This window comes from Phaenicophaeus curvirostris, chromosome 7, assembly GCF_032191515.1.
Source record: "Phaenicophaeus curvirostris isolate KB17595 chromosome 7, BPBGC_Pcur_1.0, whole genome shotgun sequence".
Classification (NCBI taxonomy): domain Eukaryota; kingdom Metazoa; phylum Chordata; class Aves; order Cuculiformes; family Cuculidae; genus Phaenicophaeus; species Phaenicophaeus curvirostris.
The window spans coordinates 25447214-25473316 of record NC_091398.1 but is presented as its reverse complement, the minus strand read 5'-3'; the positions used below and the strand labels follow the sequence as shown (position 1 = coordinate 25473316).

Here is a 26103-nt window from a genome sequence, read left to right as displayed (position 1 = left end):
GGGCCGTAGAGGGCGGTGAGTCAAAGCGGCGCAGGGCGGAAGCGAACGCTGGGGCCATAGAGCGTGGAGCGCGCGGGACAGAGCGGCGCGGCGGGGAGGTGAGGGGTGGCTGGGCCCGTGTCTGGCGGGTGAGCCCAGCCCAGCGAGGGGTTTGGCCGGTGCGGGGCTGGGCCTCACGCCGGGGAAGGTGGGCTCGGGCTGCGGGGAGCGGGGGGGCCCTGGAAGGGGCCTCGCTGAGGGGCCAGGCCCTGCGCTGGAGAGCGGGGTCCTGCTGAAGGGAGCTCCATCTGCCCTCCCGTCTGTCTGTCTGCATGCCTGCCCGACAGGGGAGGCTCCCCCAGTCCCTTCTAGCTGCCAGACCCTGTTGAGGGATCTGGGAAGCTTCAAGCCCCCTAGGTGTGTGGCTCATGCCCTTCATCCAGACATGGAGATGCTGGTTCCGTCACAGTTGTGTGCCCATCACCAAATAACCAGCCCTCAGCTCAGCCGAGTGCTGTGCACATCCCTGCAGGTATTTAAAAGATGGGTAGTTGAAGTGCTCAGGGATGATGTAGTAGTGGATGGGTGCAGATGGGCTTGGTGATCTCAAAGGTCTTTTCCAATGAAGTGATTCTATGATTCTATGTGCTTCAGCTTTTTAAAACAATAAACCCTAAGTAATTGCAGTGCTCATAATTTCCAGCCGTTTAAAGTATAAAACTGCATAAAGCTCTGCTCCTGTTGTCGTGGCTGAAGAAGCAACAGATGCTTCTGTGCTTGCTTGATGGCCTCTGTCTCCTGGCCCCCTCCTGCCTGTCTCACCCAGTGGCCTGCAGAGAGGAAGGAGGCTCCTGCGGCCAGTGGCTCTCTGAACCCCTGGTAATAAGATAAGCCCAAGTGTGGGGGATGCGAACGTGACAGGTTCATGTTTTGTTGTGCGAACAGGCCATGATAAAGGGCAGACAACTGTGGGCAATCTGTTGTGTACGCTACTGCCATTCAGTCCTTCTCTTTCTGCACAGGTTTGTTTCTAGAGCACGGAGACGATGATGTGGAAAGGAGCCACTTAACCTCCCACGATGCCCTTCTCTGACTTTGTCTTAGCATTGAAGGACAACCCATACTTCGGGGCTGGATTTGGCCTTGTTGGGGTGGGCACCGCCCTGGCATTAGCACGGAAGGGGGCACAGTTTGGTCTGGTGGCTTTCAGGCGTCATTATATGATCACTTTGGAGGTGCCCAGCAAGGACAAAAGCTACCACTGGCTGCTGAACTGGATCTCCCACCATGCCAAGCACACACAGCACCTCAGTGTCGAGACGTCCTACCTGCAGCATGAAAGCGGGCGTGTCAGCACCAAGTTCGACTTTGTCCCCAGCCCTGGGAACCATTTCATCTGGTAAGGGAGGGCAGGGAAAAGTAGTTTGGGGACTGGTCATCATTTTAGGAAGGAAACTCCAACTGGGGGGGCCGAGGAGGCAGCAGAGAGGATCCTGCCTCCTGGAATCTGGGTTAGGACAGCAGACTGAGAGTAGGGAGAGAAGTGAAGTGATTTCTTTGCCCGTGATGAGTGTTCTCCTTGATGCACAACCCGGGCTGGGCTCAGGTGAGTAGTGCGGCACCACTATCTCCCAATACCATCTCCCCACTCCAGGTATCACAGGAAGTGGATTCGCATCGAGCGCAACCGGGAGAAGCAGATGATCGACCTGCACACGGGGACCCCCTGGGAGTCTGTCACCTTCACTGCGCTGGGCACCAACCGGGAAATCTTCTTCAATATCCTCCGGGAAGGTCTGTAGTGGAGCTGCATGGGGTCCTGCTGGGAACAGCCTGCTCCTTGGAGATGCCCATGGCTTCACGGGAGATCATTTTCCCTGCCAGCTGTCCCCTCTGCCTCTCTCTGCAGCCCGGGAGCTGGCGCTGCAGCAGCAGGAGGGGAGGACGATTATGTACACGGCCATGGGAGCAGAGTGGCGGCAGTTTGGCTTCCCCCGACGGCGGCGGCCTCTCAGCTCGGTTGTGCTGGAGGAAGGTGTGTCAGAGAGGCTGGTCCAGGATGTGAAGGAGTTCATCGACAACCCTAAGTGGTACAGCGACAGAGGCAAGGCTCTAGCGCGGTGTCCCGTGTACCATGCCCAGCGTGATTCCGTGCCTGCTGCAGGCACTGCCCTGGGCATGTTCTGCAAATGACCAAGTGCAGGTGCTGAGGTCAGGCCTGGGTCTGCAAAGGGGCAAACTCCCCTTGCTTTAATCCAATCCTGGAAATCATGATAAACCACGGAGTTCATTGCTCCTGCAACACTGCTGTGGGGCGGGGCAGGATGCCTATGGTCCTTTTTGGAACGGCTGCACAGAGATTTTGTCCTCTGCTCGCCTTCCCCCGGTGCATTCTCTGTGTGTGCTCAGCGCAGGCTTGGGGAGGAAGCTCAAAGCAACCCAGCTGGTTCCTAAAAGGATGCTGTCTTCGTAGGGATCCCCTACCGAAGAGGCTACCTGCTGTATGGTCCTCCTGGTTGTGGAAAAAGCAGCTTCATGTGAGTACTGCTAGCTGGCTACCAGCAGTTTTCCTGCCAGCTGCTGGCTCTGGGGCACAGCAGTCTGGTGAGACAGCATGATTGAGTTTGGGTTTGAAAGGCAGGAGGGAGATGTGCCTCCTGTGTGATGTCTGATGTAAGCATTCACGTTGCTGGCATCATGACAGGTCAGGGTGATGAGTGATCTGCACCCCTATTTTACCCAGTGCTGCGTGGCACCAGTGGGCCAAGCAGGGGCTCCCACCTGATATCTGATCCCTGCCAGGGGAGGATGCCTCTGCCCTCTCCCCTGTGCTGGGCAGGGAGATCCAATTCCTCCTCTGCTCCAGGATTTCTTACTGTGTTTCATCCCTGTGGTTTCTGTCCTCCCCAGCACAGCCCTGGCTGGGGAGCTGCAGTACAGTATCTGCCTGCTGAGCCTCAGCGACCGCAGCCTCTCCGATGACCGGCTCAATCACCTCCTGAGTGTGGCACCGCAGCAGAGCATCATCCTGCTGGAGGATGTGGACGCTGCCTTTGTCAGCCGGGACTTCGCTGCTGAGAGTGAGCGGTGCCCCTGTCTCTGGGCCAGCAGCGGGAGGGAGGTTTGCAGGCTGTACCAGGGAAAGGTCTGGACTCTGGGCTGCTCTGCTATGCTATCAGAGAGCAGGACCGGGCGGCTTTCTGAGGCTTCAGGGCCCAGCCTGGACCTTGCCAAGTTCTGGTGAGGCTGTGTAAAGGGAAATTTTGGTCCTTCATCCTCAAGCAAAGACACTTCTGCCCAGCTATTTTCAGTAGGAGGAAGGAGGTGGCTTTCCCTCTCATTCTCTTTTCGGGTTCCCATGGGTGCAGGTGCACAGGAGGTGAATGTTCTGCCAGCTGGGGAGCGTTCAGCTTGGGGGAAGGAGCGGGTGGGGAGCTTGGCTTAAGCCTTGGGTGATAGGGAGGTGGCCCACAAGGCTGTGTGAGGTTAGCGGCAAGTGGATATGATCTCAGACACCTCTGTCCCCAGACCCAGCTGTGTACCAAGGCATGGGGCGCCTGACCTTCAGCGGCCTCCTCAATGCGCTGGATGGCGTGGCTTCCACAGAGGCCAGGATCGTCTTCATGACCACCAACTATGTGGACAGGTCAGAGATGCCCTCTGGAAGGGCACAGGGTGGGTAGCATGGGGAAGACCTTGCTCCCTTTTGATGGGCTTGGAGGGCTATTTGCATCTTCCAGTGTGAAGACTTGGAGTTCAGGTTTCCTGAATTTTTCCTTGGATGTAAATCCCTTGATTGCTCCTCAGGATCCCTTTACTGGAGCCTCAGATGTTTTCTTGCTGTTCAGACCATGCTTGTGCCCTTCAGGAGTGGGACCAGCTTCCTGCCCATGGGGGTCTGTAGGTTTTGTAGTTGTGTCTGTGCTGCAAGTGGAACACTGGCTCCTCGCACAGCCCGCAGGGTTGGCAGGATGCAGCCTGGGCTCGCGGCATGACTGGACACTGCCCTGCATCAGGCTTAGCTCACTCCAGACCAAGCTGGCCTGGAGAGTTGTTCAGAGATTGCTCATGGGATGGAGGTGGGCAGAATGGTTTCCCAGGACATGCTTATCCTCCAGAGCCAGCCTTTGCTCAGCTGTCTCATTTCTTTGAGTTTTAGGCTGAACATTAGGAAAAAATTTTTCACAGAAAGGGTCACTGGGCACTGGCAGAGGCTGCCCAGGGAAGTGGTTGAGTCACTTTCCCTGGAGGTGTTTAAGGGACGGGTGGATGAGGTGCTGAGGGACATGGTTTAGTGATTGACAGGAATGGTTGGCCTCTATGATCCGGTGGGTCTTTTCCAACCTGGTGATTCTATGATTCTGTGATTCTTTTGAGTTGATTTCCCCCTTAACCTCCCAGGGACAATGCTATTCCACGCCTTTCCCACCTCACAGTGCAGAGCACCTTGCAGGCAAGACACCATCTGTGTGAGTGTGGAGGGGAGCTTCCTGCAGGACCCACCCTGCAGGGAGCAAGTTTTCAGGGCACCTCTGTGTCTCTTGACAGGCTGGACCCAGCCCTGGTGCGGCCCGGCCGTGTGGATCTCAAGCAGTACGTGGGCCACTGCTCCCGCTGGCAGCTTGCCTGCATGTTCCAGCGCTTCTACCCTGAGCAGCCCCTGGCAGCAGCCGAGCATTTTGCGGAGCAGGCACTGACCGTCTCCAAACAGATCAGCGCTGCCCAAGTGCAAGGCCACTTCATGCTCTACAAGACAGACCCTGAAGGAGCTATCTCAAACATACGCTCCATCCTGCTGTGACCAGGGGCCAGCTTTCCCCTGCCATACTGAGAGGACTGGGATGAGAACATGACCATCCCCGGGGATGCCATGAAGCTGCCCAGGCACACAGGCCAGGACTCTGTTCACCTCTGCCCCTCCAAGATCTTGGCTTTTTATTGAAACGCACAGAGTCAGAGCTGCCAGCCTTGCAGCAGCGAGAGGGGATCGGCTCTGGCTGCTCCCCAGGTTTGGGTGCTACTGCACATGCCTCCTGCTGGGATTGCTATAAGCTGTCAAGGCTCCTGAATTACCTGCCTTGAGGGGCAGGCTGGGGGTGCCCCATGAGGATGTTTCCCTGGGGCAGGGCATGGGGATGCTGCACCAGTAAAGACTGCAGGTCTTTGTCAGGACAACAGTCTTCACTGGTTTGTAAATATCCTCTGTGAAGTGCACAACATTTGGCGCTCTGGTCCCTTTTCCCCTTCGTTGCCCCATTATCCAGCTGCTGGTCCAGAGCCCTCCTGACTAGGGCCAGGCATGGTCAGCACTGCAAATCCTGTGTTTCAGAAACAAAGCAGCTCCCAGCAGGTAACTTGTTGTCCCTCAGGCTGCCCCTGATCTGCCCTGCAGATCTGCTTGGACTTCTAGATGGCCATGATCGTCCCTCCTGCTGGGACCCTGGAGATACGGCGGGCCTGCCTGTTGGGGCAGATTAGAGGCTTTGGCTGGTTGGAGAATATCTTCCCAAGAGTTTGATATTAACCCCAATGTGAATTTCAGCAGGCAGGCCAGCCCAGTGCAAGGTACAAAAATCCTTATTGGGGGTGACTATGCCTTTCCTCCCATCAGGAGAGGCCCTGTGTGGTGAAAGAGGGATTTGTCCTGCTGCTCTCAGACTTGCAGCCTTTTCCCTGTTATCTGTCTTCCAGCCAAGGACAGAAGTCCTGGATGGGCTGGTAGAGCCACATGTGCCTGAAATGCAACCCAAAGGGCATGGGGCCCTCATCTTAGCAGGTTTTGTACCTCCCTGTCAGTGCCACAGAGCCAGGGGTGATGTGCATGCTGACCCACAGAATGAGGCAGCCAGAGCCTCTCTCATCCCCAGTCCGTGTTTCAGAATCCCCAGACCAGCTTCCCACAATCCAGCCCTGTCTTTCGTGTCCTTGCTTTGGGAGCTGTGGCACCTTGGTGGGGCTGGAGGAGCTGGTTCTAAGCCAAACACAAACTGTTGGGTCACTGCCGAGTCCTCCTCTTGGCTCTGCCCTAAGGGGCCAAGGGTGAAGCTGAGGACACGTGGGCATGTGAAGGAGCCCAGGTGATGGCACCTGGCTGAACTTCAGCACAAACGGGTGCTGCTTTGATGCAACCCAGACTTTCACAAATATTTCTGCAAGTGAAGGGTTGATCCTGTGGCCATGGCAGGGGCTCGGTGACTCAGAGCCAGAGTGGCTCCTGGAGCAGGGTGCTCCTGCTGGCATCTTGAGCTCTGTGCTCGGCCATCCTGCAGAGGCTAGTTGCTCAGATCCTCAAAGCTGGAGGTCAAAACGGGCCAGCAAGTCACTGGCAAATGCCTCCCAGCAGTTCAGGAGGATGGAGGAGTGGTGAGGGAGAGCCAGGGGGACCCAGTGCCGCCACATGAGTACAGGCAACATCTGTCACTGCTTGCTTTTAATAGTGTTAATGCTACAGGTGCCACCGGTGCCCTTCAGCCCAGCCCAAGTGTTTTTGCCAGTTAAGCCTCACAACAGCCCTGTGAGGTAGGTGGGTGACACAGGTGGGCACCACGTGAGGAGCCTCAGGGCAAGGTGTGGGCCCTTCCTCCCCTTCAGTCCAGAGGCTTGTTTTTCCATGTACTGTGGCAAAATGTTCTTTGCTCCAGGCTGACAGCAGAGAGGCGAAGGCCCTTCCTAAATCCCTACTGCCAGGAAAAACCCTGCCCTCTACTACGTCTGGCATTTGGTTGAAGGTACCCAAGTCTTTGCTCACTCCGATTTCCATGGCTGAATTCCGATGCTCTGAACATCATGCACAGCAGTTTTCCCGTTGAGAGTAAGCCTGGCTTACTGGAGGATGCCAAGGAGCTTCAACTTCAGCTGCTGTGAGGAGCACACATCACGTTTCTTTTGGGACATGATCGAATGCCTTTCTTGGAGCACGACGATTTCACACGTGATGGCAGGAGGCAACAGAATGAGCACCAATGTCAGATGAAGTTTACAGCTTTTCATCCAAGCACAGCAGGCCATTCACCCAGGAACCAGCTGGGACAAGGACAGAACCAGCACGGAAGAAAAATCATGGTTCTCTTCAGGAAGCGAGTGCTCAGTCCTTGTCTGCAGCAGGGCACAGCTTCTGGCTCTCTGATCCCCAAGCTCAGGACAGGTAGCGTAAGAGGGGTAAAAAAAAAAGCTTATAGAGCATTGGGGTTTAAAACAGGCCAGTGTTGGAATTGTAAGCATGGAACATTCTTGGGGAACAGGTTAAACCAACCCCATCAGGACAAGGCCCTGCGTGGTCAGAGCAGGGCAGCAGCGAGGAGGACCCATTCAAGAGCCACCTTTTTTGCAACTTTCACGTGCCAAAGAATCAGCCAGGCAGGCGCAGCACGAATGCCCTCCCAGCTGACACACAGCCCTTGGTTTCCTAGGGCATCACAGCATGGCCATTTTTGCCCTCAGTAGGAGGAGGATCACAACCACCCATGTGTGGCAAAAAAAAGAGGTGGTGGCACAAGGCACAAACAAGTATGAAGGAATCAGTAGTGTCTGGGTGAATCAGACAGCTGAAACAGAGGAAAAGCAGGGACTAGGGTGTCTCCTGCCACCCAGGAGTGCTAGGAAATGGTCTCTGCCCCAGCCCTGGGTGTAGTGAGCAGGGAGGGGAGTGAGCAATACTACGGATCAACACCTTCGCTCAAACAGCAAAGAACAGGAGCAAGAGGACAGAGAAAACAAAGGGAGCAGGCTCTGGAGAAGACCCAATGAATTAATTTAATAGCAGTATCCCACTTCAGAGGCTTGGGACCACCTGTTATGGCTCTGGAGTGGGACACTGTTTAATTCCGTAAAGCAGCAGCAGAAGGAAATGCACCAAGTTAGTTTAAGCAGAAAATGCTCATTTCTTTGAAGCAAGATCAGCTTGAGGATGAAAGGAGGGTGAGAATATCCACACTATTGGGGCGTGTTTTCACTCTGGGCTGTTGGAAGCTACAAGAGACAGCCTGAGCATAGAGATCACAAAGCAGTGTGTTCTTCCCAGGCCCATCCATCAGTTTCTTCCTGCACAAAGGCAGCTGAAGGACACGAGAGCTCCAGCTAAATTCAGGCTTCTTGGGGAAGCAGGAGCCAACCTGAAGTCTCAGCCACCACAAAGCCCTGACCTGCCAATGTGTTGACTTAATCTTCGTTTAGCTCTCCTGGGTGGGACTGGGAAATGTCCTGTTGTTCAAAGGACTTGGCCTGGCCAAGCCCATGAGCTGATCACTGGTCAGGGCTGCAGAAGCAGCAGGATGTTGTCTCCAGGGGAAAGGGACAGCAGTTGAGAAGGTGCTCTGAGCAGCACAGAGAGATACAGCAAGCTGAGCTCCATCTGCTGCTCTGGCACAGCCTCATCCTTTGGCACCACCACTGGGTTGCTGGCTTCCAGGGAAAGGCCTGGCACAGCTCTGGCTCTGCCATGGCACCACAATAGGCTCAGTCCCTTTCATCTGTAGGTATGCACGTTTCTTGGCAGCTCACATACACTGATAATTGCTGCAGGTCCTCAATCCAGGCTTCCTGGCCACCGGTTCCTCTGAGACCAAGGCTGACATGATCTGTCAGGATTCAGCTTCTCCAACACTTGTAATAGCCAGTCGCTCATGCCAGGATGCTTCACTCTGCACGTATCCTGCAGACACTGCCTGTCCCAAGATGTGTTACAAGCCAACTACCTCCTCCCTCTGCTTGCTGCTTGCTACTGCTCCACCAGAGCCTTCCCTGTTCTACCCAGAAACAGCCCTTCCCTCCCCTGCCCAGCCCGGCCCCTCAGCACTCCTGCTAGGAGCCACTCTCTTTCTCAACGAGATGGGCTTCTCGATGTCCAGGGGGCCTAAACACCCCTCGCCCTCTTGGTGCTTTGCGGTAGGAACCACGCTCCTGGACTCTGGACCTCTCCCACCTGCCACAGTCCCAGGGCCTGTGGTGGCCCTGCCAGCTGGGAGCTGCTCTGTGATCGCTGTGGCTGAATGTCAGGTTGTCCTTCTCCCTGCCCCGGGCCTCAGCCCCCTCCTCTGGGATCCACCTCTCCATACCACGGTGCTCCTCTTTCAAGTCCACAGTCTCTTCTACTGGTGGGGGGTCTTCAGGGCACAGCTCCTTTCTTTCAGCCAAGGCAGCAGCCCTGTTGTATCTGCTGTGAGGCTTTGGAAACTCCTGGCTGTGCCTCCCACCAGGTCTCCGCTCTGGTCTCCGGCTGAAGCCCCTGGATCCCCTGGAGCCATGGGGTGGATGACAAGCTTCCTCTGCTGGTTCCTGCGAGCCACTGCATGACTGCCTGCCCTGGCCTCTGGAGCCTGGCCTCTCCCCTCTGGGCCTCTCCCTCTTGCTCTGGTGCTCCCTGGGCACAGCAGGCCTTTCCAGCTGCCCAGGTTCCACCCTGGCCTCTGGAGCCCTGGCTGGCTCTGGAGCTGAGGCTCGGCTGGGCAGCTGGGGCGCGTCCACAGTGCTCGCACTCACCAGTGGCTCAGAGGCAGCGGCTGCTTGGCCTGGATCAACAGCAGCTGGAGGCTGAAAGAAAGAAGCCACTGGTTGAGAAAGGGACAGGGCAGATGACAGCGCTCAGTCCTGCGGTCCAGCTCCCTCCCCCTGGTGCCGTACCGCTTGGAGGCTGATGAAGAAACGGTTCCTCTCGGCTTCGGGGTCAATGATGCCCCCCTTCTCTTGCTGTCTCTTGAAAATTAAGCGCAGTTCTTCCTGTTGCTGCAGTGTTTTCGCATCTGGCCTGTACGGCTCCTGAGCAGGAGAAAGCAAGGTGGGGTAAGGGCTCTCCCAACACCCAGCATGGGTCGGCAGCTGGCAGTGCCAAGAGCTGCTCCCCACACCCTCCTTTGATAACAGAAAGAACATGGGATACAGAGCTGATTTCATGGTCCAGGAGAAGAAAACTCAGGGCTATACAACTGGACGTGCTCTTTGTGGGGGGCACCCACCCCCGTCTCTTACCAGCGCGTGCTGCGGGGGCGGCGCTGCCTTCAGAGTGCTGAGATCATAGACCAGGGTCTCCCGGCAGACAGGGCACTGCACTCCGACATCCTGCAGGGAGGCAAGAAGGGGATGCCAAACCCTGACCACCACCCAGCCCAAGCACTGCTGGATAATGTCCAGCCTGGAAGTGGAACAGGGTGGCCACCTTCACTCTTCTGCCAAGGCAGGGAGGGCATGGGGGGTTCCAGCAGCACAAAAGCAGCCCAGTGTCTCAACAACTGCTACAGAAGGTGTCTCCACCATGAGGTGTGCTGGGATTTGTGCTCCAGTGGCTGACTGCTGTACAAACCACCTCTGTCAGCACATATCACTCCAGTCTTCCTTAGCCTAGGATCTATTTTTTCCCCACTCCAAAGTGGAGCGCACCATTTAGGTAGTGCCTCTTTGAAAAGGTTTCGCAGGCAAGAGCCTTTGACTTGTTTCATGCTCAGCTGTGCTGTCTGCTCTGCGGCCAACAACACTCCCAACACGTCCTCAGGCAAGTTTTGTCACCCCAGAACACAGGCGATCATATTTATCCTGCTGCACACTCCTGCAGTTCAAAGACTCTTTCCTAACTCCTGTGATTCTAGAAGTCCAAAAATACAACCAGCTCCTCTGCCCCCTCACACAGCAGGCGCTGACCCAGAGATCCAATAAACCAACTGCTAAAGTACTAAAAACTCACAGGGTCATTTTGGTTGGAAAGAGCCACTGGAGACCATTTGGTCTAACCAGTGCTCTGATTTGCAGCGCAGGCACAACACTGCCAGGCCAGCCCTCACTCCGCATCCCAAAGGGGTGACAGAGTTGTCACGAGGGCCTGTGCAGCAGGCTAGGTAGGGAGCCCAGGGCCTGGTACCTGTTTGGGGGATGGCGCCAGGTGCTGCTCTCTCTCCTCCTGCTGCATGAGGATCTCCTCTTCCATGTGCTGGGCGTAGCGGGCCAGGCAGTGGGAGTGGAAGTAGTGGTAGCACTGGGTCTTTGTGAAGGCTTCTCTCTCCTGCAGAGGAGAAAGAGCAGCTGTAAACGGTTTCCAAGCACAGGGTTGTGTAGCCTTCCCAGCCGAGGTGGGTTCTCATTCCCATGCCAGTGCTGGCAGTGGAGAACTAGCACTGTTGCTGGCAGAACCACATAACATCTTTTCCTGGGCTTCATCTTTACTTCCTCAGCTATTACTGGGATCCTCATTCCTGTTCCAAGTGTGAGAAGCACTCTTACTGTCAAGATGGAAAGTTTTTGCGACTGATTTCTCTGCATATGTTCCTGTGTGAGCAGTAATAACCTGATGTGTTCTCCTTTCTAGGCAGGCACTGCCTCTCCTTGCAACCCAGACAAGGCAAGCTCCGCTGTCCCCGCAGACCCCAGCACTTGTATGGATGTGTTACAGTCCCTCCTGACCATCTGTGTGCTGAACTCCAGGTGAGATTTGACCAGCATGGGGAAGCTGAGATGTACCAGCAACAAACCCCAGGCCTTCCCACTCCTCTGGAGATGCTCCAGCATCACTGGCTGCTGCCCCTATGCCCTGTTTCTGCGGATGGTGTGGCTGCTCTTGTGGAAGAATAGCGTCCATCGCCTTGGGCAGGTTCATGTTTAGTAGGATTGCCTATGGAGCAGTGGGGCAGGGGGCTGCTGAGGCACACTCCAGTTCCAGGCCAATATTCCACACCTGGAACTTCAGGTTTCCTGTTCTCTTGCCTCACTTCCCAGCCAGCCTGACAGGCCAGGAGACACGTGCCTACCTGAAATCCATAGAGGCAGATAACACACTGGCCGTGAGGAATGTTGTTGTCAGTGAGAATCTCCTTCCCCTTCTGTGGAAGCAATAAAGCAAATATTGAAGTCACTGGCCTGCACAGGGCTATCCCACCTCTTGGGCAGTCAGGGACCAATACCCGTGGCTGGCCACCCCCAGTCCCCCCCAGCTCTCACCTCAATCAGTTCATAGAGAACCTCTGTCCCCAGCCTGGCTTCAGCAACACTTCTGAGGGTCTGGGAAATCCTACAGCAAAAGCAGCAGAAATGATTAACACAAGTTTAGCCACAGCTTTTCCCTGTCCCACGTACCTATCACCCCTCTATGATGGCAGGAGGAAGGAATAGAGCACAGGCATTCAGACTTTGCCTGCAGCATGGGACGGGCACGGGCACGGGCACACACACATATCCACACGCTCTCTCAGCTCCCCACAGGCTGGGGCACAGGAAGCCTTTGTCCTCAGAGGACTTGCAAGAGCAGCTTTGCTGACTGCTTTGGCTCAAGCTCACCCAGCACCCTGTGGTTTTGGTGATCCTTAGGCTTCCTTTATCCAATGGCAGCCCCTGAGGTCGGCGAGAGCCACGCTATTCCTGTACTGCTGGCAGGTACCAGGGTCTCTGCACACGCTCTGCTGCACGAAGGACAGGAGCACAAAGGCGACAACAGGCTGCCCGAGGACTCGGCTCAGTCCAAGCACGACCAGCAGCTTCAGAGGCTCAAGGGATTTAGATTACATTTCAGGGGGAACACGGGGAGCTACCCATCCAGAGGGTGCAGCCCTTGGTGTCAAACTCAACATGGGATTAAAGAAAAAGTGTATCCAACTGTTAACCAGGCACAGGGTGACACGTGAATTTGAGAGAAGGCTTTTCCACCAATTCTGCCTCCTGGGTTTCTGGAGGAAAGGATCACCCTCTCCCCACCCTCTTGGCACTCACTTTTGAATTTGCTCATCTGACAGCCCCCGTGGATTCCTGATGGAGATTTCTGGAGCTTTGTTGGGATACTAGGGATTTTAAAAAAAAAAAGAAGAAAAGAGAAATACCCAAAGCACAAGAAGGAAGGGGAGACCTGGGGCAGGGAGGAAAGGGGCATGTGGGCGAGCAGCCTACCTGAGGAGGCACGGTGAGCACCAGGGTGAAGCAGACATACTGGGAGTCCTGGTCCTGGGCCGTGGCCGGGTGCAGGGTGATGCTGAGCTCCCAGGGCTCCCAGCTGCGGGGCAGCCGAGGTGAGGGGGGGTGACTGCGGGGCCGGGGCAGGGCCCGGGGGCGGTCCAGGACCGAGGCCCCTGCCTGCTACAGCTCCCGTCCGCCACGGTCCTTGCCCGACGTGGCTCAGGGTCCCTGCCCACAGGGACACCCACCCGCCGCCCCTGCCTGCAGCCACAGTCGCTGCCCGTGGGCCCTGCCCACCCTCGATCGCGGCCCCACCGGCGGCCCCCCCGCCCCGGTACCTGCCCCGGCCGCGCTCCAGGCGCAGTTCGCCCGCGTAGATCGCCTCCAGCACCTCCAGCTCCGACAGCGCCCTGCGGAGAGCGCGCGCTCAGCGAGGCCCGCGGGGCGGGGCGCGAGGCCCCGGTTTGGAGCGGGGGGGGTGGGTGGGTTGGGTGTTACCGCTCCGCGGCCTCCGCCTCGGCGCTGGTCGCCGCCATCTTCCTGCGCGCCGGAACCGGAAGCAGGACCGGAAGCGGAACTGAATGAGGGCGCGGGTTGCTCGGCAACGGGGCGCGGAGTAGGGGCGGGGAGAGGAGAGGGAGAAGGAGAGGGAGGAGAGGGAGAGGAGAAGGAGAGGTAGAGGAGTGGGAGAGGAGAGGGAGAGGGAGAGGAGCGGGAGAGGGGGGAGGAGAGGGAGAGGGAGAGGGAGGAGGAGAGGGATAGGAGGAGGTTAATCCCATCCGACACAGGCCGTGGGGCTCCTCCTGTCCGGGGCAGGGACTGAGGACCCCTGCCCCGTCGCCTTGGGGACGTTGCCCTGGGGACTCCCGCCTTAGGGACGCCCACCCTGGGACACCTGCCCTGGGGACAGAGGCCCCCGCCCCGGGTGAAGCCCCTGCAGCGCTGGGCTGGGGTTGGTGCCCTGTGGCAGCCGGTGGCAGAGGGTCAGGGTCCTTCTCAGCGCCTGTTTGCCTCGGTAGGTCAGTGCCCTCCCCGCCCTGCACGCTCGCTATGGAGAAGTACCACGTCCTGGAGGTGATCGGTGAAGGCTCCTTTGGGCGTGTGTACAAGGGGCGCAGGAAACAGAGCGCCCAGGTGAGAAACAGCGCGGCAGGGGAGGGCAGGGGTTGTTGTGTGGCGCTGGGACTGCTTTCTGGTTGCTGCTGGGTTCTAGGACCTTGCTCTGGGTCTCAGCACTCATTCATTCTCTTTACATTCCCAGCGGGCTCCTGCTGGCACAGAATCGTTCAGGCTCAGGGCACCTCAGGAGGTCACAGTCCATCCTCTGCTGAAAGCAGGGCCAGCACTAAATTCGGATCCTGTGAAACCTCAAGGACAAACACTCCACAGCCAGTGCTTGACTAACTTGGAGTGAATGTGTTTTCTTTATATCAAGTTGAACCTTCCATGTTTCCGTTTGTAATTTCTATGCTGTCCTCCCATGTGCCCAGCCCCTTCACCACCCTGGTAGCCTCTGCTATACCCACTTCAGCCCACTGAGGTCTTTCTGGGCCAAAAAACTGGCGACAGTATTGCCAATGTGATCTTACAAGTTCCAAATAATGGGCAATAGTCACTTCCCTCCGATTCTTGCCTGATGACAGAGCCCAGGCTGCAGCTAGTGCTTCTCGCTGACAGGGTGCACTGCTGGGTCGTGTTAGGCTTGCTGCCCACCAGCATCTCTGGCTCCTGTCTCGTGTTTCTGACAGTTCTAGTTTTGTTTATGCTCACCAATTAAATTCTTTGCCTGCTTTGAAAGGTGGTGGCCTTGAAGTTCATCCCAAAGATGGGGCGGTCTGAGAAGGAGCTGAAGAACCTGCAGCGGGAAATTGAGATCATGAGAGGCCTTCATCACCCCAACATCATCCAGATGCTCGACAGCTTTGAGACTGACAAGGAGGTGAAGAGGACTTTCCTGGAGAAGATGCTTTTGCTTGGCTGGGGCTGGGGAACAAGGGCTGGCCCCTGCTGTCATTGCAACCTCTTTCTTAGGAGATGCAGGTGACACCCTCCCAGGGCTCTAGCAGCTCTTCCAGCCAGCCAAGTTTGCTCTGTTCCCAGCTTGTGTTGACTGCTGCCATTGTGCTGCCAGCTTACTCTGCTCCCTCACATGGCCGCATTGAGGTCCCCTGCCCACAGGGCATTCCGTCCTCCTTGCAGGGACATGCAGGGACCTTATGTGGGGGTCTCATGAACAAGGACTGAGGTGCCAGCCTTGAGAGCTCTCAGTGCATGCTGTGCTGGGAGCCAGCACCCAAATGGCACTGCGTCATACACAGAGGGGGTAGAGCTGGGCAGGGGTGTGATGGAAGAGGAATGGTTTGGGATCACAGGATGAGAGTGGGATCTTCGGGGACTGTGACTTTTCACTGGCCTAAACTGTCAGGGAGTGTGATAGAGAGAGTTGAAAGCTATGCTATGGGACATGGGGGCATGAAATGGAGTAACTGGGCAGCAGATTCAAAAGAAGCTCAAGGGAGTGATTCTTTCTACTGGGCTTGGAAACACCACTCTGGGCTCATCATGTTCTTCCCTGGTTTATGCTGACTGAGATAAGGACAACCACAAGGCCTCTGCTAGGTGCCAGGCCCCTGCTGCAGTGCGGCCCCAGGGGCTCTCTGCCACCCCGGGTCCCAGCTCAAACTTATGGGCTGTGCATGACAAGACCCCACCATCTCCCTCTGATTTCCTACCCTGTCCTGTTCTAGTCTCCTGGGCATGGTGAGGATGCAGCTGGGTGAGTGCCTGATCCCACTATGCTGCTTGTCCCTCCAGGTGGTGGTGGTGACTGACTACGCAGAGGGAGAGCTTTTCCAGATGCTGGAGGATGATGGGAGTTTGCCTGAGGACCAGGTGACTGTCATGGTGGTGGCCGGGAGGTGTTTGGAGAGGACAGGAATTGTCTGCCTGCAGGCAGCTCTGCTGTGAGCCAGGAGGGATGGGAGGGTGAGGATGCCTCCAGGGCTTTGTCTGGCAGAGCTTCTGAAGGGGATGGAGAGGGAGACAGTAAGGTCCTGCAAGGACCTCACTGTCCCTGTTCTCTCTCCGAGGACCACAACATCAGGCTGCTGCCTTAGCCATCAGCCTACTCTGAGGAACTGTAGGCCCAAGGCTGGGCTGGTCCCTGCCCTAAACAGGACAAAGGGTGGACTAGGGGGCATGGAGGGAGCCAGGACATAAGGGAGGCCTTGGTTATGCCAGCTGGTGGCACTGTGGGACACAGGGTGAGGCTCCTGTGTCTCTGGCAGGTCCAGACCATAGCTGCCCAGCTGGTTTCTGCTCTCTATTACCTGCACTCTCACCGCATCCTGCACCGTGACATGAAACCCCAGAACATCTTGCTGGACAAGGACGGCGTTGTCAAGCTCTGTGACTTTGGGTGAGTGCTGGGGACCAGCTTGAGGGGCAGCCAAGGGGTGTTCTGGGTGCTGTAAAGAAGGAGTGGGGCGTGTGGGAGGGGACCTGGACTCCATGATGTATAGAGGTTGAGCAGGGATGGGGGATTTTTGACTCCAGAGGGAAGAGGTTTTGCTAAACTTGTAAGATTCTCCCTGGGAACTGCAATGGATGTTTCAGCCTGAAGTGACACTCTGTGCTTTGCTCTGAGCAGATTTGCCCGTGCCATGAGCATCCACACCATGGTGCTGACCTCCATCAAGGGCACCCCGCTGTACATGTCCCCTGAGCTGGTGGAGGAGCGGCCGTACGACCACACGGCGGACCTGTGGTCTGTGGGTTGCATCCTGTACGAGCTGTTTGTGGGCACCCCGCCCTTCTACACCAGCAGCATCTTCCAGCTTGTCAGCTTCATCGTCAAAAACCCTGTCAAATGGCCTGTGGCCATCAGCCCAGTCTTCAAGGTGAGGGTGAAGGCCTTGTCTGTGGCCTGAGATCTGTTAATGCAGGAGCAGCTTTGGAGCAGCCCACTGCCCTGGTGGGTTGCTCTTAGGTTTTATGTCCCCTAACAGGGATTTTGGAACATAGAGAAGGGATGAGAACTGGGCTTTCTGGGAGGGGGATACCTATCACTACTGTCCATACGCTGGGAAGCTGGGACCAACACTAGAGGAATGATTGGGCTGGGAAGGGAAGTGTGTTCCCATCTGCCCTAAGCACTGGAGTCTGTCCTTTCCCAGACCCAAGCAGGAATGCCAACTGCCTGGATGCCCTCAGCTGGGGGGCCTTGTGGGTATGCTGGTCTCATTGGTGATGCCGAGCACATGTGGGTGACCCTGGCCCTGTGCTGCCCTGCAGAGCTTCCTGCAGGGACTGCTAATGAAGGACCCCCGCCAACGCCTGTCATGGCCCGAGCTGCTCTCTCACCCCTTCATTTCTGGGCGGGTTACTGGTGAGTACCAGCTCTTTTTCCAGTGCTAGCCAGGTCCATTTCTTCCTACTATTTCATGGGGGCTGGGAGGACCACACTGCCCTGCTGTTTGTGCTACTCTGGTTTTTGCCTCCCTTCTCTCAGCTTTCTCCAAGCACTGCATTGGCTCCCGCCCCTGGGCTTGCTCTGGGTACCTGGGATTCCCTTGGGATCCCAGAGCCAATCACTCTCCCTGTGTCCCATTCTCCCTGTGTCCCTGCTGTTCAATTTCTCCTCTCTCCTCCCCAGTGATTGATGACACAGAAGAGCACGGGATTTCAAACCCCTTCACCACCAAGCTGACCCCAGAGCTGCAGGCCCTGAAGGAGCAGCAAGCCCATTCCATGGCTCCCAGGAGCGGCCAGTCCAGGATCTTGAGAAAGGCCCGGCAGAAGATGATTGAGGGGGCACGGAAAAAGGTGGAGGAAGGTGTGGGATTCCCCAGGGTGTGTGCCACAATCAGGGCAAAGGAACGTCACTGAAATGGGATCTAGGGGGAAAGACAGAAGGGATGTCATCTGCTACGAGGCAGGATATGGGGTCCTCAGGGGGGCGGGGTCTAGGGGACTCATCTGGATGTCTGAGTAACCCTGCTCTGACCAAACTCTTCTGCCATCACCCAGGGGCAAATGAAGGCAGGTGGTGCATCCACAAAGGACTTCGGCGGTGGGTGTCCAGGGCATAGACCCAGAGCAGCTCTGGGAAAGGCAGCCCTTGGGGAGAGGGAGCCACCATCTGCCTCGGAAGACAAGAACCCTACTGTCCTGCAAGGAAAGAGCAGCGTGGCAGAGTGGGAGCTGGAGGAGCCTCCTCCCAATCCACGGTGAGGGAGGGCTGAGTCTGGAACATGAGGAAGAAGGGAAGGCAGGGTCATTCACTGACTACTCTGCTTTCTTGGCCAGGGAGCACGGCATCACTCGAGACTTTGAGCAGGAGTTTCCTGGAGCACCTGCTCTGCAGGCTGATGCTGGCAGGGCAGAGCCCCTGGGCAGGCGCAGCATTGAGACCGTGGAGCTGGAGAGCAAGGTAAGATGGCTCTTTGTGGTGAGGGCAGCAGGGCCAGTCCCAGGGGCTGGTACAGAGGCCCTGGGACCCACAGGGTCTGCTTCACCATTCTCTATCCTCTGTGGCCAGGAGCTGGAGAGTGATGAGGAGTGGCAGCATCTGATCAAGGCCACTGAGCCCTCAGCCATGCAGCTGAGCATGCCACTGAGCCTCCTGAGAGACCCGGCCTTCCGGCACCGTGTCCAGACCTGCCTGGCAGACTCTGCTCAGCAGGTGAGTGATGACTGGCCCAGACAACTATGACTGGGGACATGGATGCTGCCTTCTTCCCCAGGATTGGCTCAGGAGCATTGGGAGAATCCTCAGTCCTGCCAGCAAGAAGATCCTTTGCTTCTCCAGGAGCCGGAGCTGTCTCATGCGCTTAGCTTGCCATCAGCTCTCCGGCTGTCCTCTGCCTGAATGGGTTGAAGGGCTGCCCCATGGCAGATGGAGAGGCCAAAACTGCAGCTGATCATGGGATCTTCTGGCTTCTCTGTGTCCAGGTGCTGGAAGGGATGCTGAAGGGAGCCTCCCATCTCTGTCCCGTGCTCCGTGTTGTGGGCAACCTCCTGGCAACCCGTTGTGACTTGGAGCTGCTGGACCACTTCTGCCAAGAACTGAATGTGCCTCTGTCCCTGCTGTGTCTAGCCAAGCAGATCCTGGAGAGTGGAAATACCAAGCAGGTGGGTGTAGGACCCCAGAGAAATCTAGGCTCCTTCAGCCCTGCTGAGTGCTGAGGAGGCCCTGGTGTCCTGCTGGAGCTGGCTCACAGGACCAGTGCCTCTTCTGGGCACCCTTAGGAAGGGGAAAGTCTTGTGAGGGAGGATCCCACTGTGGTGATTTTGTGATGGCCAGCAAACAATCCCCACTTACCATTTTTTTCTGGATTCTGCAACAGCCCTGGTGCATCACGGTACTGACAGATCTCCTCGTGGTGGCCACAGTTTATTTTAGCAGTGAGTGCAGCCTGGAGGAGAGTGGGCAAAAGGACAGGTAGGGATAACCCTCTGTGCTCTGGGGTCTCTTGTGGCCACTTCAGGGACCTGGCAGTAATTGAGAGGGTGGTGTTCATACTCTGTGGCTGCAGCTGTCTGTCTCTGTGGGGAAGCACCATGGACTAAGCACTTTGTGCCATAGTGCTGTGCTCACAGAGGAGCACTTTCCGTGAGTGGGACTGATTGAGGGGAAGGCACAGCCGATGAGTCCAGTTGTGCTACCTGTTGGCCTGGCTGGATCCTGTCCTTACAATCAGGGACCATGTTTCTTTGCTCTCCTCTGCCACTGCTGCCTCCCCCAGCATGCAGGTCTTCTGTGAGAGTGCGGTCTGCTTCCTGGCCCTGCTGCCAAAGCTGCTGGCTGAGCCAGCTGACAGCGAGATGAGACTCTGCCAGCAAAGCCTCATGGTAAGGGTGCCTGTCTCCCTTCTCCACACCTTCTCCTCCAGGGACAGAAGCTGTGGGGCTGGGTTTGTGTGTTGAGGAGCACAGGCTGAGGACCCTGCTCCCAGCAGTGGGGTCTGATTCATTCTTGTCAGGGCAGGCTGTCTCACCCACTGGGGCTTTTTTGGAAGGGGATCACATGGAGAAAGGAGGTCTCTGAGGGGGCACCTTCCCTGGCTGTGCCTCCACGTAGGCCCTTCTGTCAGCCAGCATGAAGCTGCATGTAGCTCCCCCACAGTAACCTGGCTGGAGCGGGCATTTAGATGTCCCTGAGGCTCCAGCAAATGAGTCCTCCTCCCATTTCTGCTGTCCCACCCCATCTTCCTCCGCCATTGTCCTTCTCTCTCCTCCCACCCTCAGTCTGTAGTGATGGCAACCTCTCTGTCTCCCCCAGTGCTTCACCCTGCTCTGTGAGAGCCTGGATGCGACACACCCTTCTGTTTCTGCCCACTTCTATGCCAGTCTGCGAGAGGAGCATCAGACTCTACTGAACAGACTCCTCCAGCAATCCATCTTGGAGCAGCCTGCTCCGCGAGGTAGCAGCTCGGCACCTCCTCCTGGGGTTTCCCCTTTCCCTCCTGCCCTTGGGCTCTGCAAGAGCGCTGACTGCCGTTGCAGGGCTGTTGCCAGAGGAGGCAGCTGAACTTTTATCTGCCCAAAACCCTGCTAAACAGAGCTCTCCTCTTCCCTCCCTTGATCCCACATCTCACCCTCCTCATGCTGCAAGCCTGACTTTTGCTCTTTTTGCCTTCACATTTCTCCTGAGCTCTCTCTCTGTGCAGGTGCACCAATGGAGGCCCAGTCAGCCCATGCCCAGAGCCTGCATGTGGCAGACCTCTTCATGGCAGCATTGGCTGCTGCCTGCGCCATCCCCCTGGAGAGGAACGGCTGTCGGGAAGCCAAGCAGCAGGTCAGGCCAGCTCCCTTTGCAGGGTGGGGAGAGGTGGTTCCCACAGGGGCAGCAGCCCCTTCCAGAAGGGTCACTTTTTCAGCTTACTGAAGTCTAGGGTCCTTAGGCTTTGGTGGCTTCAGGGCTGGCATTTGCAGGGTGCTCTTCCCCAGCCAACAGCTGAGCTTTTGGAGTCTAAGATCTCCTAAAATGAATCAAGAGACTCACACCTGGGGACCGAACTTTGGGAAGGGCCAAGTAAAGGACTAGGCAATGCAGAGTAAACACGAAGAATTCTTATATGACAATGGTGTGAATTCTAGGAAATCTGAAGTTGAATGGACACTAAATAAGAGAGAAAACAAAACTATGGATTTACATTGGAATCTTTAGCTCAGCTTTGAGTCAACAAAGAGGGAAGCAGAGGAGGAATTTCCCCTCATTCATGTCAGCTTTGGGACTGTGCGTGAAAGCCTTGCTGGGTCGTGGCAGATGGGAATCCCTTTGTAAACTCAGACAAAATGTAGGAAGCAGGTGCTGCCTTTTATTAATTCGTGGCTAGCATTAAATGCCTTAAGTCTGTACAGTGTTTCAGGTGCCCAGGGTGCAAACCAGGCTGATTTCTGCAGGTTGCTCGGGAGGTAGCTGAAAAGCTTATGGAGGGAGAAAGCCAGCAGCTTGGGAGACTGTTGGGGAGACTGGACCACCCAAGCTGCTCCTTGAATGTGCTGAAGGTAATGGCCCCAACCGTTTATCTGGCTGTGCCCAGAGGTGCCTGGACCTTTGGTCTGGGGCTCCAAGCATGGAGAAGGGAGGACTGTGGGCTCAGTCCTCGATGACTCCCATCTCCCTGGTGTCAGTTGTTGAATAAATGAGCCTGTGCTACTGTGGGGTGTGTTGGGATGGCCCTGGTCGCTGCATCTATGTCTCCAGGGGGTGGTATGCACTTCTCTTCTCTGCCTTGCAGATCCTCTATGCTGGCTGCCATGCCAGCCTGAGCCTATGCCAGCACCTGGGAAGGAGCCAACAACTGTGGGATTCTCTCATGCAGCTCTTGAAGGGCGAGGTAGGTCTGACCACAGTTCCAGTGGTGGGGTAGGAGAGTGGGCAAGCAGGACACATTCTTCTGAGTGCTGCTTAGACCAAGCTGAGGAATGTGTGGGGAGAAGCGTTTGAGGGAAGAAGAGCCTGGAGAGTGTGGTTCTCCTCCAGAGACCAGAAATGTCTCCTCCTTCTCTCACAGCCTCGGTGTCCCCCTCTCAGTCTTGTTCCCTTGGCAGGTCCCCATGGCAGAGGTGGCCCAGGGGGCAGCCTGTGAGGCTTCTCTGTACCTGCTGGCCTTGCTCACCGTGCAGCTCCAGGCCTCCCCTCCGAGGTAAGCACCCGCTTTCACTCATGGGTGGGAGAGGAACATGCCCTGCTCCGAACTGCCCTCAGTCCCACACCCATTCCAGAACTGAACTCCTGCTCCCACTGATTCCTCCAATCCAGACACACCAGCAAAACGCTGGGCAGTATGGGTGGGTGCTCGGGACACGTTGAGGACCCAGTGTGGACAAGAAGGTGCTGTGAACCAGGGCTCGTGCCTCCTGCAAGCAGGCTGCTTCCCAGCCCCAGGGGTATTTGGATGCTACTGCTCTGTGGGATGTGAAGCTGTGGGAACACAGTGCCTCTCCCCTGGTCCCTGTGTTTCAGGCTTGAAGAGGTGGTTACCCTGGCCATGGGTCTCATCACGCAGTCTCCTGTCGTCTCCATTGTGGTAAGTCTGCTCACCCTGGCAGAGCCGCCAGTCTGCCCTGCAGAGCCCTGCATACCATTCGGGTCGGGCTATTGCTCACTCAGGGTGGGATGGGGGCAGGCACAGCCTGGCTGTCCTTGCCCTGGGCTGAGGGATGAGGAGTCAGCATTGAATGGGCAGACAGGAAAGTCCCAAAGGTGCTGAGCTCTCCTGTCCCGCAGGGCTCTGCAGTGTTCCTCCTGACACAGCTCAGTCAGCATGGGGTGGCCTTGAAACTTGAGGGAGAAGAGATCCTACCAGTGGTGACAAACATGCTGACAGTGTCTGCTAAGGTACAGGATGGGAACAGGAGCAGGGGAGCTGTGCTGTCACGCCTCCCACTGTGGAGGTGTGCAAAGACAGGCTCAGAGGGGTGCAGGTGTGGTGCTGCTGTCAACTCCAGCCTGTTCCCCACTCTCTTACAGCTGCAGCTCCCCCCGCCAATGGGTGCTGGTCTCTACGATGGGCTCTTTTTCCTCCTGCTGAAGCTTCTTGCCCAGGTACCAGTTTGACCATCTCCCTTTCCCTGGTCCCTGCCAAAAGGTGTGAGGGCAAAATATCCTGAATGTGAATCAGTAATGGAGGCTGAGGCAAACCAGGGAACCAGGGAGCTTTGGCTGAGCTGTGTCACCCCACGAAAGCTACTTCTTGTCCCTGGGCTGCCTGTGGAGCGCTGGAGGGTTGATGGGAGACTGGTGGGCAGGGAGGGGTGATTCATGGGCAGCTTGGAGTGAGAGAGGACAGAGGTGCCCTGGGACTGGCACTGTCAGCAGGCACAGCAGGGCTACCAGCTGCTTGGCCCGTCTACTCCCCCTGGGCCATCTCTGTCCAGCTCTGACCCTTCCAAGGATCATGGTGCTGGCAGATCCATGGATCGGAATGCTAGGGACACATGGGGGACCATGAAGCTGCCCACCATCTGCCTCCCCACCACTAGGATGATGTGGCCGTGGAGCAGGACTTTGCCACCTCAAAGCTGTGGAGCGTGGTGTGGCATCGTGTTGCTGTGGTGCTTGGTGTGGACAGCTACAGGGCAGCACTGGAGGGAGAACCACCAGAGGCAGAGCCAGACTGGAACCTTCTCTCCCCTCAAGGTAGGAGCTGCGGGATGGCAGGGCGTCTGCTCTGGACCATCTGTCTCCTCATCCTGCCCTCAGACTTGCTCACATGTCTGTCCCTGTCCGCATCCACATCTGGTCTCTGAGGCCAGCAGGAACAGGGAGCTTTTCTTGAGGATTGCTTTTATCCTCTGGAGAGAGAGGGCTGGCCTGGCCCATGTGCCCAGTTGGCTGCAGCTCAGGTGAGCTGGTTGTAGAGGAACAAGAAAGGGCGTCTGTGCTGCGAGGAGTGTTCACCCTGGCAGCTGTGACCACTGTGGGTGGAGATAGGTCTGGATTTGGGTAGGGAAGCACAGAAGGAGCCCTGGAGCAGCCTTGAGGCAGCACAGACAGATAGAAGAGTGGAGACTTCAGCCTTCCCTAGCTTTGTCCCTCTGTTGGCTGTTCCCCCTGCAGGCACCCTGGTCTTCCTCAGCCTGGCCCTCTTCGTCTTCACTCGTGAGTCCCACTGCTGCCTGCCTCAGCTCACCCAGTCCCACGGTGTCCTCATGGTCACACTGAAGAGGCTGTTGTCCCCTGGCTTCCTGGCGTGCCTAGCACAGACGTGAGTTGTGGGGAGGGCTGAAGTGGGCAGAGCTCAGTCACTGAATGGGTCTTGGACACGAGCATGCAAAGGGATGCAAAGTTCCTGACCTGGTGCTCACAGGGCACAGCTTGCCTGCAAGAGCCTCTCCTTAGTGCCTGGTGTGGGGAATGCTCGCTGCCTCTTGCCCTGATGTTTTCCTGATCACCTCTGTATTAAGCCCTCTCTCCCTAACAAATCCAGGCAAGCAGGAGAGGACGGGGACCCTGAGCTTGTCCCAGCTGTTGTGATGCATGCCTGCCAGCTCCTCTGTTTCCCTTTTGCTCTGAATGTGGATGAAGACACCATAGCATTGGTCACAGAGGCTGTGAGAGATGCCCAGATCCCTGCCCAGCTGCTGCAGGTACCCTCTTGGCCCTGTTTCTCTTTCACCCTGTACATGGAGATGCCTCTGCACATCGCAGCTGCAATGCCTGACCCCACTTCACACCATGCTCGCTCTTGCTGCCCATGCAGGGATGTCACCTGCGTGCTGTGCAGCCCTCTGAGCAGCCTGGCCGGTAGCTCAGCCCTGCACTGACCTGCTGGCAGCCTTCAGCCACTGCTTGACTTGAGGACAGCACACTCAGCACCTCTGTCTCTCCTTTTTCCTTAGGTCTGCTCTCACCATCTGCCCCTCTTGCACGCTGAGCTCCCCGTGAGCCTCTTGTGTCACCTCGTTGTGTGTGATGAGCAGGTCATAGACCAAATTGTGAGGGCAGCTGCCACCTCAGAGGACAATATTGCCTTCCTGAAGTCTGCCTTGTTTTCAGACAGCGTCACGCTCACAACTGACCTCCTGTCTCTCTTGACCCATGTGGCCCGGGCCTCTCCAGACCACCTGCCTTTTCTCCAGAGGATCCTGAAGGGCTTGGATGTGGCTGACCAGCCACTGACCCACCTGCTCACCCACCAGCAATACCTGATACGGGCCAGAACCTGCAACCTGCTGGGCAACCTGCTCCGCCATGGCTTTCCCCAGGTGCTGCAGAGCCAGCCCGGCTTGCTGGAGAGCCTGCTGGGGTGCCTGGTGGACCAGGAGGAGAGCGTGCGCAGGGCAGCCAGCTTCGCAGTGGGCAACGCTGCCTACCACGAGTCCTGCCCGGCCGGCACCCTGGGCAGGGCTGTGCCCAGGCTGATGTGGCTGTTGAGCGACGCGCAGACCAGGACACGCTGCAACGCGGCCTCAGCCCTCGGAAACCTGGGCTGTCACTGGGCAGAGCTGGGGAACCTGCTGATGGAGAGCAGGGTCCCCCACGCCCTTCTGGAGGTGGCCTGCCGGGACCCCCAGGAGAGCGTGCGGGAGGGAGCCCTCGTGTCGCTGCGGGCTCTCAGCCAGCACCCTGGGATACAGGAGGTACCTACCGCACCGAGACCTCTGTGGGAACTGATGGTGCTAGGGAGCGAGGGCCAGGCTGGTGGCTGACGGCTCTCCCTCTCTTTGCTCTGCAGGCCCTGCTGTCCCTCAGAGCCACCGAGAAGCTGGCTGCCCTGGCCAGCAGCGACTTGCAGCCCACTGCCCGGGGCAGCCCCCTGCCGCCTTCTGCTCGGCACTGCGAGAAACTCCTCTGCCTCCTTGCACCCCTGCACAGCGGCGTGAGAAGCACCCCCGGTGCCCCAGACTGCGGGCAGCACTGGGACTGTTAATCTGGCTGCAGCCTCGCAGCCACGATAGCGGCTTTGTCCCCTCGAGGGGTGCCCTGCTGGACAGCTTTACCGGGGCCCCTGGAGAGGTGCCCGTAGCCCTCCAGACGCCCTCCCGTGCCATGAGTGCCCCGAGGCCACGCCCCCTTCCCCGAGGCCACGCCCCTTCCCCGAGGCCACGCCCCCTTCCCCGAGGCCACGCCCCGCCTTTTCTCCACCGAGTGCCGCACCTTCGCTGTTACCCGCCGGGCCGCCAGGGGGCGCCGCGGGGGCTGCCGGGAGCCGCGGTCACGTGGCGGCACCGCCCCGCATCCCTATGGGAACGGCGGGAGCGGCAGCAGCAAGAGCGGTGAGTATGGGAGTGCGGGCCCGGTGTGCCACC

General features: G+C 57.4%; 3 protein-coding genes across 8 annotated transcripts; 2 read left to right on the top strand and 1 right to left on the bottom strand.

Annotated features, from left to right (window-relative positions):
• Nucleotides 1–14: 14 nt before the first annotated feature.
• On the top strand, nt 15–5363 carry BCS1L (BCS1 homolog, ubiquinol-cytochrome c reductase complex chaperone). Of its 2 annotated transcripts, none has more exons than XM_069861324.1 (8): nt 15–98; nt 1002–1378; nt 1634–1773; nt 1889–2083; nt 2453–2516; nt 2890–3059; nt 3508–3625; nt 4528–5363. In XM_069861324.1, exons 2-8 carry the CDS (start codon nt 1059–1061, stop codon nt 4778–4780), a joined length of 1260 nt encoding a protein of 419 aa, XP_069717425.1. In that variant the 5' UTR covers nt 15–98; nt 1002–1058; the 3' UTR covers nt 4781–5363. The 2 variants fall into 2 exon arrangements, with proteins under 2 accessions (XP_069717425.1, XP_069717426.1); XM_069861325.1 differs by lacking the exon at nt 15–98 and adding an exon at nt 426–511.
• A 1033-nt stretch (nt 5364–6396) lies between these two features.
• RNF25 (ring finger protein 25) lies at nt 6397–13403 on the bottom strand. Its single transcript, XM_069861322.1, has 10 exons — nt 13342–13403; nt 13182–13253; nt 12838–12940; nt 12664–12731; nt 11899–11968; nt 11709–11780; nt 10826–10966; nt 9943–10032; nt 9598–9732; nt 6397–9507 (listed from the first exon to the last, which is right to left on the bottom strand). Exons 1-10 carry the CDS (start codon nt 13377–13379, stop codon nt 8779–8781), a joined length of 1518 nt encoding a protein of 505 aa, XP_069717423.1. The 5' UTR covers nt 13380–13403; the 3' UTR covers nt 6397–8778.
• Nucleotides 13404–13818: 415 nt separating this feature from the next.
• STK36 (serine/threonine kinase 36) lies at nt 13819–25861 on the top strand. Of its 5 annotated transcripts, XM_069861306.1 has the most exons (25): nt 13819–13977; nt 14642–14782; nt 15658–15735; nt 16131–16261; nt 16493–16742; nt 17137–17230; nt 17498–17667; nt 17872–18071; nt 18151–18526; nt 18796–18975; nt 19191–19285; nt 19590–19695; nt 20126–20267; nt 20514–20641; nt 21250–21354; nt 21588–21686; nt 21901–21995; nt 22316–22379; nt 22580–22690; nt 22823–22897; nt 23335–23491; nt 23912–24059; nt 24282–24441; nt 24694–25434; nt 25530–25739. In XM_069861306.1, the coding sequence occupies exons 1-25, from the start codon at nt 13894–13896 to the stop codon at nt 25722–25724; spliced, it is 4125 nt and encodes a 1374-aa protein (XP_069717407.1). In that variant the 5' UTR covers nt 13819–13893; the 3' UTR covers nt 25725–25739. The 5 variants fall into 5 exon arrangements, with proteins under 5 accessions (XP_069717407.1, XP_069717408.1, XP_069717409.1 ...); XM_069861307.1 differs by lacking the exon at nt 19191–19285 and having other exon boundaries at nt 18941–18975; XM_069861308.1 differs by lacking the exons at nt 20126–20267; nt 20514–20641 and having other exon boundaries at nt 25530–25856.
• Nucleotides 25862–26103: the final 242 nt, after the last annotated feature.

Excerpts from the sequence above, each read along its gene's own strand:
- BCS1L (XM_069861324.1), top strand. The coding sequence starts at position 1,059 with ATGCCCTTCTCTGACTTTGTCTTAGCATTGAAGGACAACCCATACTTC. Across the intron at positions 2,517-2,889 it reads TGTGGAAAAAGCAGCTTCAT|CACAGCCCTGGCTGGGGAGC; the intron begins GTGAGTACTGCT and ends TGTCCTCCCCAG. Across the intron at positions 3,626-4,527 it reads ACCACCAACTATGTGGACAG|GCTGGACCCAGCCCTGGTGC; the intron begins GTCAGAGATGCC and ends GTCTCTTGACAG.
- RNF25 (XM_069861322.1), bottom strand. The coding sequence starts at position 13,379 with ATGGCGGCGACCAGCGCCGAGGCGGAGGCCGCGGAGCG. Across the intron at positions 10,033-10,825 it reads TGGCGCCATCCCCCAAACAG|GATGTCGGAGTGCAGTGCCC; the intron begins GTACCAGGCCCT and ends GCCTCCCTGCAG. Across the intron at positions 9,508-9,597 it reads TCTTCATCAGCCTCCAAGCG|CCTCCAGCTGCTGTTGATCC; the intron begins GTACGGCACCAG and ends TCTTTCTTTCAG.
- STK36 (XM_069861306.1), top strand. The coding sequence starts at position 13,894 with ATGGAGAAGTACCACGTCCTGGAGGTGATCGGTGAAGGCTCCTTTGGG. Across the intron at positions 17,668-17,871 it reads TTGAGGGGGCACGGAAAAAG|GGGCAAATGAAGGCAGGTGG; the intron begins GTGGAGGAAGGT and ends GCCATCACCCAG. Across the intron at positions 18,527-18,795 it reads TGGCAGACTCTGCTCAGCAG|GTGCTGGAAGGGATGCTGAA; the intron begins GTGAGTGATGAC and ends CTCTGTGTCCAG.